The 15,327-nt window shown below is 43.9% G+C and overlaps 1 protein-coding gene across 1 annotated transcript in view; it reads left to right on the forward strand.

The window, feature by feature from the left end:
* Abca4 (ATP-binding cassette, sub-family A (ABC1), member 4) overlaps positions 1 to 11,049 on the forward strand; it is a 126,605-nt gene extending 115,556 nt beyond the window's left edge. The window contains exons 45-50 of the mRNA XM_005385003.2: positions 1,575 to 1,709; positions 2,477 to 2,580; positions 2,657 to 2,749; positions 3,899 to 4,148; positions 5,885 to 5,971; positions 8,230 to 11,049. Coding sequence (XP_005385060.1) covers positions 1,575 to 1,709; positions 2,477 to 2,580; positions 2,657 to 2,749; positions 3,899 to 4,148; positions 5,885 to 5,971; positions 8,230 to 8,235 — 675 coding nt within the window. The 3' untranslated portion in view covers positions 8,236 to 11,049. The remainder of the gene's footprint in view (positions 1 to 1,574; positions 1,710 to 2,476; positions 2,581 to 2,656; positions 2,750 to 3,898; positions 4,149 to 5,884; positions 5,972 to 8,229) is intronic.
* Positions 11,050 to 15,327: the final 4,278 nt, after the last annotated feature.

Raw genomic sequence — 15,327 nt, forward strand, 5'->3', positions numbered from 1 at the left:
CACCTTCACAAATTGCTTCTTGGTTGCAAGAGGGAGACAAATTTACAATGGAAAAATTAGACAACATCTTAACGGAGTAGTTAAAATTATTGTCATCTGTAAGAGCAAGTGGACATCTCATGTCCCCAGACATGTTACGTTTTGAAGACACAATTTCACACGTATAGAATGCTGGCTGAAAATGTGTAACCTGAATCTTATCAGGAGGAAACATCAAACTCCAAAGAAGGAACATTCTGTTTAAAAAAATAAAAAACGAGGGCCTATATTCTTTAAAACTACCAAAGTCATAAAGACAAAGAGCAAACCATGAAAATGTTTCTGATCACAGGAGACTAAACAAACATAATGGCTGAATAACAGACGGTGGTCTGAATCTTTGTGCTGAAGGGAAAAAATGATATGAAGGGCATTATTGGGCCAATTCACAAAACTGAACTCTGAACAGTAAAGCAGTGCAATTTTAAATTGACCATCGCTGATAACTGAAACGGGATTGTGTAAGAGCATACGGAATTACTGTTTTGGGAAATATGCACTGAGGTATTTGAAAGGTACAGGCCATGACTTACTCTCAGAAGTAGTAGAAAAAAACTGAGGGAGGGCATATTCTTTTCTTTTATTCTTTGCATTATTTTTATTCTTAAACATTCTTCTAAGAAGAATGGGAATTGGGAAGCTGTGTCCCAACCAAAAGTTTAAAATGGAGTTTATATTCTAGTGGAAGGGACACACAATAGATATATAAGAAAAAAATCCGGTGTTAGAGTGTGTAAAGGCCTGAGGGGAAGAACTAAGCTGGGAAGAATTGTTGGGCTGGCATTTGCACTGTTAGGTAGCAAGGAAAGCCTCACAGAAGAGGCGACTTGGGAATGAAAACCTAAATGAAGCAAGTAAGCCATGTAGATATCTAGGGGGTGAACATTCTAGGCAGTGTACAACTGCAGACGGCAAGTCTCAGGGAAGCACCTCCAGGGACCTGCTAGTTTCTTCTGTGTGTGAGTGTGCATGCACATAACCCTCACCCCTCCACTATTCTCTATCACAGTTCCCTGTCAAGTTCCCTCAAAGCACTGTTACTCTCTGTCATTTTACTTATTTCTATCGTCTGTCATCCCACTGGTGTATACAGAGGCAATGGCCTCATACAGTGCATGGCTCAGAGTAGGTGCATGGAGTGCCCAAGAGTTTACATGTGCCTCTGCCCAAGTCTCGACCCTTCAGCTTCTCAAGGAGACCCTCAAACTCTTCCTCTTCCACTCTTAGCCATATCCCAGGAACTGGATGAGAAAGGCTGACTTGCCATTTGTAAGGCTGAAGGCCATTTCCCAGGGGGCTGCACTCAATGGGTGCTGAGCTGAGTAGGCCACACTGTAACAAAAGTATAGAGTGGAGAGGAGACTGGTGCTGAAGCGTGTACCAGAGGACAAGAGCCAGTGGGTGGCTCTGCTTTAGCCTAACTGGACCTGTCATCCTGAAGGGGTGAGAGCTGGGAATCCACAGCTTTGAATAGTGGAGGTCTGTGGTGTTGGCTTCTTCATCTTTGCCAAATGGGATCTCTTTCTCTTCCCTAGGTTGCAAACTGGGGTATTCAGAGCCTGGGACTGTCTCTGTATGCCGACCGCCTGGCGGGCACCTACAGCGGTGGCAACAAGCGGAAACTCTCCACGGCCATAGCGCTCATTGGCTGCCCACCGCTGATGCTGCTGGTGAGGGCACTGCAAACTTCAGGGACAACCCGCCCTAAAAGCTCACCCATGTCTGCCTCTCTGGGTTCAGGACAATATGTTCTGGGTCAGCAGCTTTAGAAAGTGCAGCAGTTTGCTTTGGTCTGGATTGCTCCCTGTATGACTCTTTGAGCAAATTAGCCCAGTGTTAGATGCACCATTCTTGAGGGAAACAAGTCACAGCAAGGTCTGTGAGTCCCTGGAGAGTCTCCTGGGGGTTCACAAGCTCACCAAGGGGAAGCTCACCCTACTTTGGGGAACTCCAATATTAGTACGACCTGAGGAGGACTGTGTGGGGTCCAAAGTGGACAGAAACATTGGCCTGGATCAAAGGCTACAGTGACCTAAGCTGGACCAGGTTCCTTCCCCATGGGGACCAGGCCCCTTCCTTTCCCATGAAGTTGGAGGCTTATATAAGCAAGTGTCACATAAAGCTACCTGGGTTTTCTCCCTGCCTCCCAACCAATATGTACTTGAGGGTTTTTTGTTTGTTTCCTTTTTAAGGATAATTCTACCATTGCCTTCATCAGCCTTAATCCACTCACAGGCTGAAATTAATCTGAAGGTGTGCACTGTTTCTTTATTCTGATTTACCTCCTCCCTATCTTGTCCAGCTATGTACTGTACCTGTGGGTCAGATTATTCTTCTTAGAGACCAGAGCTGCTCAGAGGGTGTCAGCCCAGGGAGGATGTACTGACTAAAAATGGCCACCTCCAAGCCCACCCCCCAACTCTTTCCCACCCCACAGGATGAGCCCACCACAGGGATGGACCCCCAGGCACGCCGCATGCTGTGGAACACTATTGTGAGCCTCATCAGAGAAGGAAGAGCTGTGGTCCTCACTTCCCACAGGCAAGGGATGCCCAGGGTGGGGACAGCGGATGGGAGTTCCTCCCCACTGCCTCACCTCCTCTCTCCTGCCCCACAGCATGGAAGAATGTGAGGCACTGTGTACCCGGCTGGCCATCATGGTGAAGGGTGCCTTTCAGTGCCTGGGTACCATTCAGCACCTCAAGTACAAGTAAGCAGAAGGAGGGGGCACACCCTTCGCTGTCTCCTGTCTTCACTGTCACACTTATTAAAAGCCCAGAATATAAATTAGGCTATTTGGTGGAAGGGACACCACAGAATTCACCTTATCTATGCTGAGATGCTTAATTTTGATGGTCCATAGTATATTGCAGAGAAAACACCATTCTTCACCTGCACCAGGGAAGATAAATGATTGAGAAAAAGTTCTAATAGATTAGCTATATTTGGCAGTTGGGCATTTGACCCTGATTTCTTGAGAAACTGGAGCTTGGAGATGACACAGTCTATGGGAACATCAGCAGGTGATATCACCAGACTTGTGTCAACTACTCCTGATGCCCACCTGCAGGAGGATGTTCCCCTGTCCTTTCCTCTCATTCCTCAATTATCTCTATGATAGAGAAGGTGAGGAAGTATGTCCCTGTATAGAAGGATGGTCAGTTTCCTGGAGCTGAAAGTGAAAGGGGCCTTACTGGAGAGAAGAGCTCTAGATCATGAAGGAGACTTTTTGAACCCATGACCATGTCCATGCTAGGCAAGTGCTCTATGCCTGAACTACAATCCAGCCCTATGGGAGGAGCACTGCAGTAAGTTATACATGACACATGACACCCTGACAGCCATGTGTGGTCACCAGCTGACCATGCGCAGCCTCTGATGGACCATCCATCTTCCACATGAGAGTTACCAGCAAATCTGGTGAAGGGAGGAGGGAAGCACTAGAGCCCTGGCCCTGATAGCCCCATTTGCTTCTGGAAGCTTCCACAGTGAAATGCTGTTTTACCAAGCCTTTGCTGTGCCCTGGCCAGTCACAGGAAGGCCAGTTAGCTCTTGGCACACTCAGTCTGCACTGGCCATGCATCTTCATAGGTGGAGCTGGGATCTCCACAAGGGGCTACAACCACCCTAATTTCATCAAATATATCTGTCCCACTTTACCACAGACACTTAGACCTCTAAAAACTGGGACCAAACATTTTCTCCAAAGACTATCACATTTTTTCCCCTAGTCTTCAGCATGCACACATGGTCAATGGGATGGACCTTTAATTCCCAGTATGCCTGATGATTCTAGTCACTATCTGAGATTGCCTGAGACCTCCAATTTGCAGACCTGTACTACCCTGTGCACCCCTAGGTTTGGAGATGGCTACATTGTCACAATGAAAATCAAGTCCCCAAAGGACGACCTCCTCCCTGACCTAAACCTAGTGGAGCAGTTCTTCCAAGGGAACTTTCCAGGCAGTGTGCAGCGGGAGAGGCACTACAACATGCTCCAGTTCCAGGTCTCCTCCTCCTCCCTGGCCAGGATCTTCCAGCTGCTCATCTCCCACAAGGACAGCCTGCTCATCGAGGAGTACTCGGTCACACAGACCACGCTGGACCAGGCAAGTCCATCCCAGGCCCCAGTGCAGAGCAGGAGGCACAGCAGCTGCACCAGAATGGCCAGTGGGGCACGACTGACACCAGAAGCAGGAATGACAGTCTTGATTTTTCACACTCTGCAGTCTTGTCCCTCTGTCCATTAGGATAAAGCCTGGTACATCACAAATTGTATTCTAATGATGTTTTAGTAATCAGCAGACTATTTTTTATATCATTACCCACTTACATGTTACTTCATTCTTGTTGGTTTGTGGTGGTGCCTTCTTTTCTTTTCAAATCAACTTTATTAATGCATAATTTATATACAGTAGTCATGCCTATTTTAACTGTTCAGTTTGATGAGTTTTGGTAACCATGTGTATCATGTATATTTTTAATGCAAATATATAAAATTTACCATCCTAACCCCTCTTAAGCGTATTAGTTTAGGGGTGTTGATGGCACTCACAATGTTGCCACCATCTGTCTCTAGAACTCTTCATTTTGCAAAAGTGATACTGTGTCTGTTAGACAGCTACATCCCATTTTCCATTTTCTTCTCCTCACCCACCCCAGCCTCTGGCAGCCACCATTATATTCTCTGTCTCTGTGAAACTAACTATTCTGGGTACCTCATAGAAGTGGAATCCTTTATTTGTTGTTTTGTGACTGGCTTATTTCACTTAACATAATGTCCTCAAGTCTTCATCCATAGCATAGCATGTGTGAGGATTTGCTTCCTTTATAAGGCTGAATAATATTCCATTGCATGTGTATGTCATATTTTGCTTATCCATCCATTCATTCATCAATGGACATTTGGGTTTTTTCTAAAGGAGGTCTTTTATTTAATGTATTCTTTTTTTTTTTTTTTTTTTTTTTTTCAAAAACATCCTTAAAGACAGTTCAATAAAGCAGTAGAGGGCTGGGGATTTAGCTCAGCAGCAAAAGCGCCTGCCTGGCATGCGCAAGGTTGTGAGTTTGGTTCCCGGTACCGGAGAAAAACCGAAAAAAAAAAAAAAAAAAAAGAAAGCAGTAGAAACAGGCAAGTCTCCCTCTACTCCTTGAGGAGCTGGCTCACCTGCACCTTCTTTTTTTTATTAGTGTATGTTTGCAGTACTGAATACTTACATTCATTTTGGGGAGCTGATATATATATATATTCTTGATCATTTTCAATCCCTTTATCTCCTCTCCCCTTGGCCCTTTTTCCTTTTCCAAAAGGTCTGATTCCCTGTTTCTTACAATCTCTCCTTTATTTTACTCTTTAATTATTTTTTGTTTCTCATATAAGAAACATATGATGGCTAGCTTTCTGTGTCTGGCTTATTTCCCTCATCACTGTTCATCTGCGATTTTGTGCCAGCCTGAAGCAGGCGAAGGACACACTGGACTCCCTAGGCAGGAATTGTGGCCACAGAGCACACTGAATGAGGAACAGAAAAGAGATCAAATACCTTTTTTCTCCCTCTTTTTTGGATGGTGTTAGCTGAATCCCCCTTGCCTTGTTCACCCCAGCGTCTTGTGTCCAAAGGCCTGTGACTCCTCCAGCAGGAACTCCTTTGGCTTAGCTGGAGAGTCTAAGCAGCAAGCCGCGCCCAGGCACTGGGGTTTGGGTAGGCTTTCTCCCCTGGGCAGGACACAACCTACCCCAATAAGACTGTACACTGACTGGGAAGAAACAGAGCCAAATGGGTAGGTGGGTGTAGAGAGCTGTTTTTCGGGAGAGATCAGTTTACTCTTGCTCTTTTCCCTCCAGGTATTTGTGAACTTTGCTAAACAGCAGACTGAAATTCATGACCTCCCTCTGCACCCTCGAGCTGCTGGAGCCAGACAGCAATCCAAGGTAGCCACTACCCTTTCACAGTGCACTGGTGGAGGCAGACGCTTGCCTCTGGGGCCCGGCTGGGCCACTGCACCTGTGGTACCCCACGGTTTGGACTTGCACCACATCACCAGTTGTATTCTGTGTCACCACTCCGTTGGTTCTGTGTTAAAGGATTTATGGGCAAGTGGTTATATAGGTCTTGATATAACCTGGAAACCATTCAGGTGGTATGGGAGGGCATTTTTGAAAAGAACATTCCCATGTATTTTGCTTATAGAAAAAAAAAACTGGTATTTTAGAAATAAGAAGCAGGAAGGTAGGGGAGATATTGGAATACTTGACACCTGTGTTTGGTCATAACTTTGCATTTCAAAGGAAAGGAATTAACTGACACACTCTTTCAATGGAGACATAATTCGGTTAGAGCAAGAGTTACTGACTTTTTAGGAAAGGGGCTCTTTGTTGTCTGTGAAAGCATCAAGATGATGGAGGAGGAAAAATAGAAGGTCTAGGTTCTCGGCTATTCTCTCCTGCCTTTCCTAGAGAGTCAATTAAATCAAAGCAAAGCATTTTTCCAAATAGCACAGATATGCAAAATCCTATTTTCCATGGAGTTGTCATTCCTCACAATCAACTTATTGATTGCAAGAAAAAATCAAATGTATTTGATGACTGAAATAGTCTTCCCCAAAACTGTGCTTGTAATGAATGCTCCCACTTCCTCCTGACCAATAAAGACCTTGTGGCCACTTGGCAGTGTGGGGGCTCAGGAATGCCAAGTTAAGACATCCGTCTGAGGAAGGTTAGTTTTGCGGATTTTCCAGCCACAGTTTCTCATTTTATAGATCTTGTACTTGCTGTTAATACCAGCAGAAAATTATTCCTTGATAGCCTTTTGCAGTTCTGAATCCTTTTTATAGCACAGAATACAGTTAGGTATCGAGATTGTTTCCCAGAACTACCAATCCACTCAAATATACCTGGCATATTTCTTCTTAGAGGGCTAATACCTTTGGATCAGGCCAGGGTATTGAAGGTCTGTGATCTACAGCAATTAATTCCACAATTTTTCCTCTTATTAGCTGTAGTTTTTCTACTGCATTTGAATTATATTGGTCACAAATGCATTTGTTAAATTGGTATATATTTATGCTGAATTTTAAGTTCAAAGCCTGACTCTACTGACTTCACAAAGGTTTGCAGGCATTCTTTGTGCAGCAAAGTCTGTCATGAAACAGATAGTAACTACATTCATTTTTACATTATAGCACTTTGAAATAATTTTTCTTAAAATATCCTGTGGACAAGAAAAGAGTAATTTGTCTCAAGGAGTTCTAGGGAACATGAACAACTTGCTTCTGAGCAAACATAGAGCTCCTTCTGAAGTTCAGCAGGCTCATGGCCTCACAGCCCCAGGATCTGAGCAAAGACTACACAAACGTCTCACTATCTAGAGATCTACTTAGGATCCTTGCCCCACCTCAAAATATGTTTAACCCCTAAATACTACGTTAGTCATCTTTTAAGAGGATGTGACTTTTAAACCAGATATCTGGGAAAACAGCATTTTATTAGACTGGGAAGGCCTACCTCTGACTCCCCACTTCCCACACTCCCTCACTCCCACAGCTGGGATTGGTCCAAGAATTCACAAGCAGTTTATAACTGGAGACAGCATCTCTCCAGTTAGAAAGGTCACCTTGGTGTCTACTGCTCAAGGAGCATGGACTTAGTGCCCAAGTTTGGTCTGGAGCCTGCTTTCCTGAATTCTAGCTCACATTTCTTCCCATCTTCCAGCCCCTAGTCAAGTGTACATGCTTCCTAGGAACCACCACTGTAGGAAGGGGACTGAGATAATTCAGAACTCAAGCCTGACATAAATTGATTTCTTGGCTTTTAAGACAACAAGAGCATTGTAACTTTCTGGGGTTTAAAAAAAAAAAAAAACATTAACTAAACAAGTCCATAATAGCCTTTGGAAAGAACACTGAGGATACAGAGCCCCTCTGAGATGTAAGCATGTATGCACACAGGGGTGTGCGTCTCCATAGTGAGCATCAGGATCACAGAGCCCAGGCTCCTGAGCGATCATGGTCTGACCATTTCACAGATAGGGAAACAAACCCGGCCCATAAGCTTGTGATCTGACAGAATCACAATGTGCTCAGCTGAGCTTCCTCCAGAGATTGCTGTTTAACTGTTAAAATCTAAAAGCAGTCACATCCATCTCTTCAGAAAACCAAGATGATGAGAGTCCATCTGATCTCCTTCTGCAGGTCTGACCTCAGCCACACTACTCGTTCTCTACATCTGGAAAGGAACTGTGGGCAGCTAGCGCACAGGAGCCTCTGTCCATAGAGTCATCTGAACCACGGACCAGCACAAGTGATCCTGCCTCAGCAGGAAACGAACACATGAGGTCATCAGTGAGCTTAGGAGGAGGCTCCCTCAGAAGGAAACCCACGCTGACTGATTCACCTGGACAACATGACAGTGACACTGACCCAGACAAACAAATGCAACAATCTTTGCATCCACACCAGAGAAGAACTCCAAGTTGAGCGCAGATATTGATTTGGCCTCAATATCACTGTCATTTCAAAAGGCTTGTGTTAAGGGTAGGGAGCTAGGGGTTATTTTCAAGAGGAAATAAAATGCAAACGCTCATCACAATCTGCCCTATTCACTGATCCCCCTGGTATAGTTTTAGACACTCTCTGCAAGTGTGTGCAGTCCCCTGTCATCACCACAGGAATGGAATCATGGAAAGATTCTGCAGCACTCAGGCAGAAGTAAATAGTCCTGGGGTTGCTTGTCAAGTCTTTATATGGTATGAAGAATACACAAAATAGGTGATACATGTAAACAATATCCTCTGTCTGTGGGAATTAGTTGAATCTCTGTTCCACTCCTGTTTGCCAAGCTTATCTGAGTGTGTACCTCACAGGTATAATTAGATCAGGAGACAAAGAGGGATAGAAAGGTGGAAGCGGATTGTTGGTTGGTTGTGAGAACAAACATGTCTTTGTAAATGTGTAAAGAAGACAAGGCCTCATTCATATAGTGCTGCACCACCACCGCCGGGCTGAGTGCATCTTCTACAGTAGTACAAAGGGAACGGCTCACTGGCTCTCTAGGAGGCCACATGAAAGCTCATCAAGGATTAGAAAATAATATTCTTACACTGTTTCAAGAGTCTTGGGATGAGAAAAGCAAATGGATTTCTTTACCAAAGCATCTTACCTCCACTACTTACAGATGGACTTCATAGAGAAAACCCTTTCTAAAGCAGAGCTGCTAACTGCACATCATACTGTGGTTATTTTCCAGAGTTCTGGAGGGAGAGGGGAGAGAAGGGAAGAGAAAGATGCTGAGGCCCAGGAACTGCTACCTAGAAGGGCAGAGCAAAGTGAGCACAAGTTGGTAAAGCCTGTAGCTGGGCTTCTCCCAGCAAAGGAGAAGATAGAGGGCAGAGGACTACACAACTAATCCTGCATCGCTGCTGGCTTTCTGCTTTGCTCTTAGTAGATACTAAGATAATAATTGCCCAAAAGATTATAAATGTACTTTTGTAGACCCATACCTTAATATTGTCTTAACATTTTGAAAAATCTGTTAATGACACAAACCAAAAAATCATTTTAACCTGGGTCAGAATACAGGTTGGGAAAGCCCAGGAGGATGTTGTTGAAACTTACTGTTGCATCCAGACTGGTTATAACATTTAAATTAGCAACTGCAATATCTCAGGAAAGACTAAGCCAGAAGAGGGGATAAACAGCCAGCCTTTCACAATGTGAGGGTTTCAGAAAGGCATTGTGTACTGGGAAAAGTTGGTTACAGATAAAATCCATCCTCTACCTTGAGAGCAAATCTCAGTTTACCTTGTATCTCCACTCTACCTGATGTCTCCAAGGGCAAGGATTTATGTTTGTTTTCTTCAGCTCCCAGGACACAGAAGACACTCAGCAAACACTTGCCAATCTGGGAAACCATCAAATTATAAAAATGGAAAAGAAGTAAGGCTAAGAAAGTAGGACCCCCCCAAAAAAAAAACACCAAAGATTGAGCAACAGGGATGCTATGCTTTTCAAAATACCAGTGACAAAATATAAGCAATAAAAAGCCTAGGAGGAGTTGACGAAACCACAGTGCTTGGGTATGAGGAATAGTCCTTTTAGAAGTTTGGCCCAGATCTCTAGCAGATGTGTTACTCTACTGAAACATTCCCCCGGTCTGGGTTAAAAGGAGATTAGTAAAAGAGGAGGAAGAAGAAATACAGTAATTTCAGACAGCAAGACCACTAAGGAGATGTTTCAGGTGTATGAGTTGCTGTCGGATTTTCAAAGCTTTTGATTCTTTGGGGAGCTCAAGATCTTGGAATAGCTCAGACGAAAATGTTACCAAGGAATAACCTAAATAAACCGTCTAGTTTCATTTGATTTTAACTGACTTAAAAATACTAATTTTGGAGGTCACACAGCTAAGCAATGCATTATTAGGCTCCCACTAGCTTTGCTGTAGGTAACACCTCTACCATGTGCGTTAGGGCAACTGCAGCTGCCTGGGTTACTTTACAGATGCTGGAAGGCCACTTTTTCTGAAAACACTGACTCTTCACTTGGGCCTGCAGATGTCCAATAGGTGACATGAAAAAGATGAAAAGGCTTGGCATCTCTGTCTTTATATTGTGTCTGTCTCACTTGTGCCCTTAACTTTTGGGTCAAATTCTACTCGGTATTGTCTGTAGATGTGTTAATCATTTCCAGAAATGTTTTGTCCAGCACTATAATATGGGGCTAACTGGTCCTTGACTTGCCTAATCTCTCTTCCCCATCTCAAGGCTAAAGACACCTCCCAGCCTCTATGATGGGGAACACCATACCATAACAGGAGCCAAAAGGGTGGCACCATCATTTTTTGAAGATTTCCATCTATTTCCCCCAAATTCATGAATATTCCTCCTTTTATTAGCCTTTCTCCTTCACCATTTTCCAGTGCTCTACCTGTAACACCTGGGGGTGAGAAGCTGCATCCCAGCACAACTCTCACTTCTCCACTTTTCTGCCACCAAATAAAGCTTTCTTCTCTCATCACTTTGTCTCTTGAGTCATTGGCTTTTTCAAGTGAAAACAGAATTAGACCTTTTCTTGATTTCAACAAGAATTCTTTTGCTGTGAATAAAAACAGAAAGCCTGGTTTGTACCTGCCACTATGGTTCATCTAAAGAGAGAGGAAGGAAAGGTTGGGATGTTGTCTTGGTTACTTTTTTCTCACCCCTGGGACAAAATACCTGATGCCCAAAATTAAGGAAGGAAAGGTTTATTTTGCTTACAGTTCGTGGAGGTTTCAGTCCGTACTTGGCAGATTATAAGGCAGAGTGGCACATGGCAGAAGGCTATAGCTCATGGCGACAGAACACAGCAAAGCAACAAAAACCCACCAGGGTGGAATGGGGGAGGAATGGCCTCAAGCACTCTCTTCCTCTCCCTTACATATGCAAACTATCCACCCCAGGGCGGGTGCATCTCTCACACCCTTAATCAAACTCTAAAAGCCTGACCCATGGCCGCATGAGGCTTTGAGGGGACACACAGACATAAACCATAACAGATATGAAGCTCTGGGCTTGGAGGAAAGGATCTCTGTGATGGTCGAGGGACTTTTACTGCAGCCCCTAAGGATGCAATGCTGCCCCAGCAGGCCCATGGATAATGGACAGAAGAAGATATTTCACCTAGAAACACGGCAGCATTTACCTTGAAGGACAGCTGTTTCAGACTCCAAAAGCTGACTGAAGCCCCTAAGCCCAGATTCCTGGGGGTTTGGCTCTGTGTAGTGACTCAGTGCTCAGCAGTTCCTCTGAGATAAACAGGTCATGATTCCCATGACATCTTATCCAGGTGACTGTCAAGTTTAAGAAACTTGGATACCCGTGCTTCAAAAGTTTCAGATTCATAAACTTATGGGCTTGCAGAGCTAGAAAATACCTGTGTTCAAAGTTCTGTATAATTGTTTTGTTTACATTGGTTTAATGCATAAGGAAACCAAGTCTCAGAAAAACTAAATTCCTTAACTGGCCATCCAGCCTTCCCGGCAGGCCCCAGTCTGGCCATCCTCCAGCTGTTTCTCCAACAAGGCCAAGAGCTCACAGGTCCCAAGAGAATGACCTCTGGACCCAGAACTTTCAAATTTTCTGTCCAGTGGTCTAAAACCTGTTTCCAGGGCAGAGATGGCTTCCTTCTGGATCAAGAGTGGTCTTGATCATGCAAACCAGCACCTACACATGACATGTGAAGCCTCTTGGAGAAGCAGAGGAAGGAAGAAAAGAGGAGTGAGCCCTGGAGCACCTGGCTGTGCAACACCATGGTCCAGTGTGGAATGCCAAGGAAACCAAGAAGTTGAAATTTGAACCTAGGTCATTACAAAGTTTGCCATTTAGCAGTTTGTTCAGTTGGTTTCTAACTGTAAACATTGTGCACATAGGATATGAGCACTCGTAAAGATGTTCTCTTTAGGCAAATTCCTGAGCAGCAGTCAGACATCAAGGCTCAGACATTGTGTCCCATGAGGTAAGATTTGCTCAGATTAGAGTGGTTTTGTACTTCTATAGCTTTCATAAACTATCACAGCTTGGTGTAGCCAAACCCCATAGTGTTGAGTCATGGAGAGTTTCAGGGTAAATTTCATCCACAGAAAGTACCTGCAGAGCTATTCCTGGGTCTGTTTAAATGACACTGACCATGCTAAGGAGAAGCAAAAGTGTAAGCAAAGGGATGGGGAGATGAAATGGAAGGCAGAAGAGGTCAAAATGCATTCAGTGCTCCATACCCTGGGAACAAAGCAGTGAACAAGCTCATCTGTCTTTGGTGTCAACATTCTAATGCAGGATGGGCAGACTTTTTTGGAAAGGACCATACAGTGAATATTTTCAACTGCGTAGATCTTGTGGTCTCTGGTTACAACTACTCGCCTTGGCTCTTATAGCACAGAAGCAACCACAGATTGTGCATAGAAGAATAAGCAAGGCTTGATGCAGCCCATGGCCATTCTGTGTCCACCTACTCTGGCAAGTAAACCGAGGAAAGTGTTACAGGGACATTAAAAATAGTTCCATTTGGGAGCTGGGGATATAGCTCAGTGGCATAAGCACCTGCCTGGCAAGTGCAAGGTCCTGAGTTCGATCTCTGGTAGCATAAAAAACAAACAAACAACAACAACAAAAAAAAACAGTTGCATTTACCTTTACCAAACCCCTCATACCAATTTTTCCTTTTCCCTTCAAATAACTCATTTGACTGGGACAGCAGATGTTCAAAGGTAAGTCTAAACACAGAGAATGGGAATCATTTATCAAGATCAAGACTAACTTTAGCTCTCCTACCTTGCTAATATCCCAGGGTAAAAGATAATCTCTATCAATAGCAACTAACTACAGCCAGCCTGCAGGAAGGGGTACTGAGCCTGGGTTTTACCTGCCTCTAGCATCCATCCCACTTCACGCAACAAGATGGTTTATAGTTTCCAACTTAAACAGGTGCCTGAGGATTCGGCTCTGAGTACCCATGCCAGTTCCCTCAGCTAAGAACCTCTACAGAAATTTTTAAAATTTAGTTTTAAAATTATTTACTTAATATTATTTAAGATTAGTTTTAAAATTTAGACCTTTGGGCAAAATCCAGGGAAGAAGTAGGAAAATGCTGTTTATTTCTAGTGTCCATGCTGGAGAGAGTTTCCCTTTTGGGGAGCATCCAGTGGTATTTGCCACTATGAATATTCTGAGAGCTATGGAACATAAGCATTTTTTAAATTATTTTTTATTTTAAAGAAGAAAAAAAAATAATAAAAACAATGATACAAATTTTCAAAACAAAATAAGAGGACAATGACAATGGTAAATACATTGCATGTTGTTATCTTCAAAGTAGTTGCTCAGATTACAAGATATAAGCATGAAAAATTGATCAGACATTACAGACTGAGTCTCTATCCTCCAGGCATGTGTGGCACACAGCAGATCCTCACTCAGAAGCCCCAGGGACTTCTCTGGCTAGGGGGTGGGCGTGTGTAGCCCCTCCCTGGGCATGCCCTGCACCAAGTGAGCAAGTGCTCCAAGAGCTGCTGGTCCTGTGGTTTGAGTCCATGCTTTACTTTAGCCAAGACCCCCTAGGGGGTCGCAGGCATGGGCAGTCTGTGATTACTGCCCGTCCAGCATGCATCTGGTTCCTGTATGTGTCCTGAACTGACTGGAGACACAGAATCAGGTGGTTCACAAACTGTCAACCCTGCAGTTTGTGTCTGGGTTTTGCCTGTACCTTGAACTGCCTGGGGACATAGGTCCACTGGACCTTGATTGTCACACCAGTGCCACCCGAGTCTGGGCCGTGCATGTGCCCTAAACTACAAGGGGATGCTGGATCAGACAGTCTGTCATCAACTGACACCAATGCCCGTGTCTGAGACCTGGGATAACTAGATACAAATCAACAACAGCCAGAATACCCGAGACTAAGTAGTGCTTCTCAGGGGTCACTGAGGGGCAAACCTAACCAACAGGAAAACTAGGGACACTAGTGGCCTTTGCTGTGCAGCTACTGAAGAGGGAAACTGAGCTTTCTGCATCTGGTAGCCAACATAACAAAACAAAGGACTAAAACACAATCCCAGAATTCCACCCCACTCAGAACAAGTCCAGGAAACATCAACAGAGGAGAAGTTGGTAAACACATGCCTGAAATACCTGAAATGATTGCAATGGAAGTAAAGAAACAACTCCATAAGGCCATAGAAGAGATGAGATCAGAAATATTCTCTCAGGCAAAAAGTGAAATGACAATAATAATGAAGGAACTGCTCAAAAAGTCTGAAGAAGAAACATACAAGAAAATAGAAGAACTAAGGCAAGGGTCAGAAGCATTCAATGAAAAATATAGAAAGGACTTAGAATGAATGAACCAGATTCAAAGAGACTTCCAGGAAAATAAAGCTTCCATCAAAAGCTGTGAAAACCCCTTGAATGAAGCTGAAGATAGAATCTCAGACTTTGAAGACATCATGGCAGCTAGCGACCGTGAAAGAAAGGATCTCGTAAAATTAACAAGGATCCAGGAAAAGTCAATTTAACAGCTGCAAGATGAGGCAAAGAGGAATAATGTACAACTTATAGGAGTCAATGAAACAGCAAGAAGGAGCACAACTGACATAAAAAGAATATTTGCAGAAGTAATAGCAGAAAATTTCCCAAGCATGGAAACAGAACCTGATATACAGGTAAATGACGCATATAGAACTCCAAACAACCATAACCAAAATAAAACTACACCCAGCCATATAATAGTCAAGTTCCCAGATCTCCAGCAAAAGAACAGAATATT

The sequence above is a fragment of the Chinchilla lanigera genome, unplaced genomic scaffold (assembly GCF_000276665.1).
Source record: "Chinchilla lanigera isolate Chin_1 unplaced genomic scaffold, ChiLan1.0 scaffold00022, whole genome shotgun sequence".
Classification (NCBI taxonomy): Eukaryota; Metazoa; Chordata; class Mammalia; order Rodentia; family Chinchillidae; genus Chinchilla; species Chinchilla lanigera.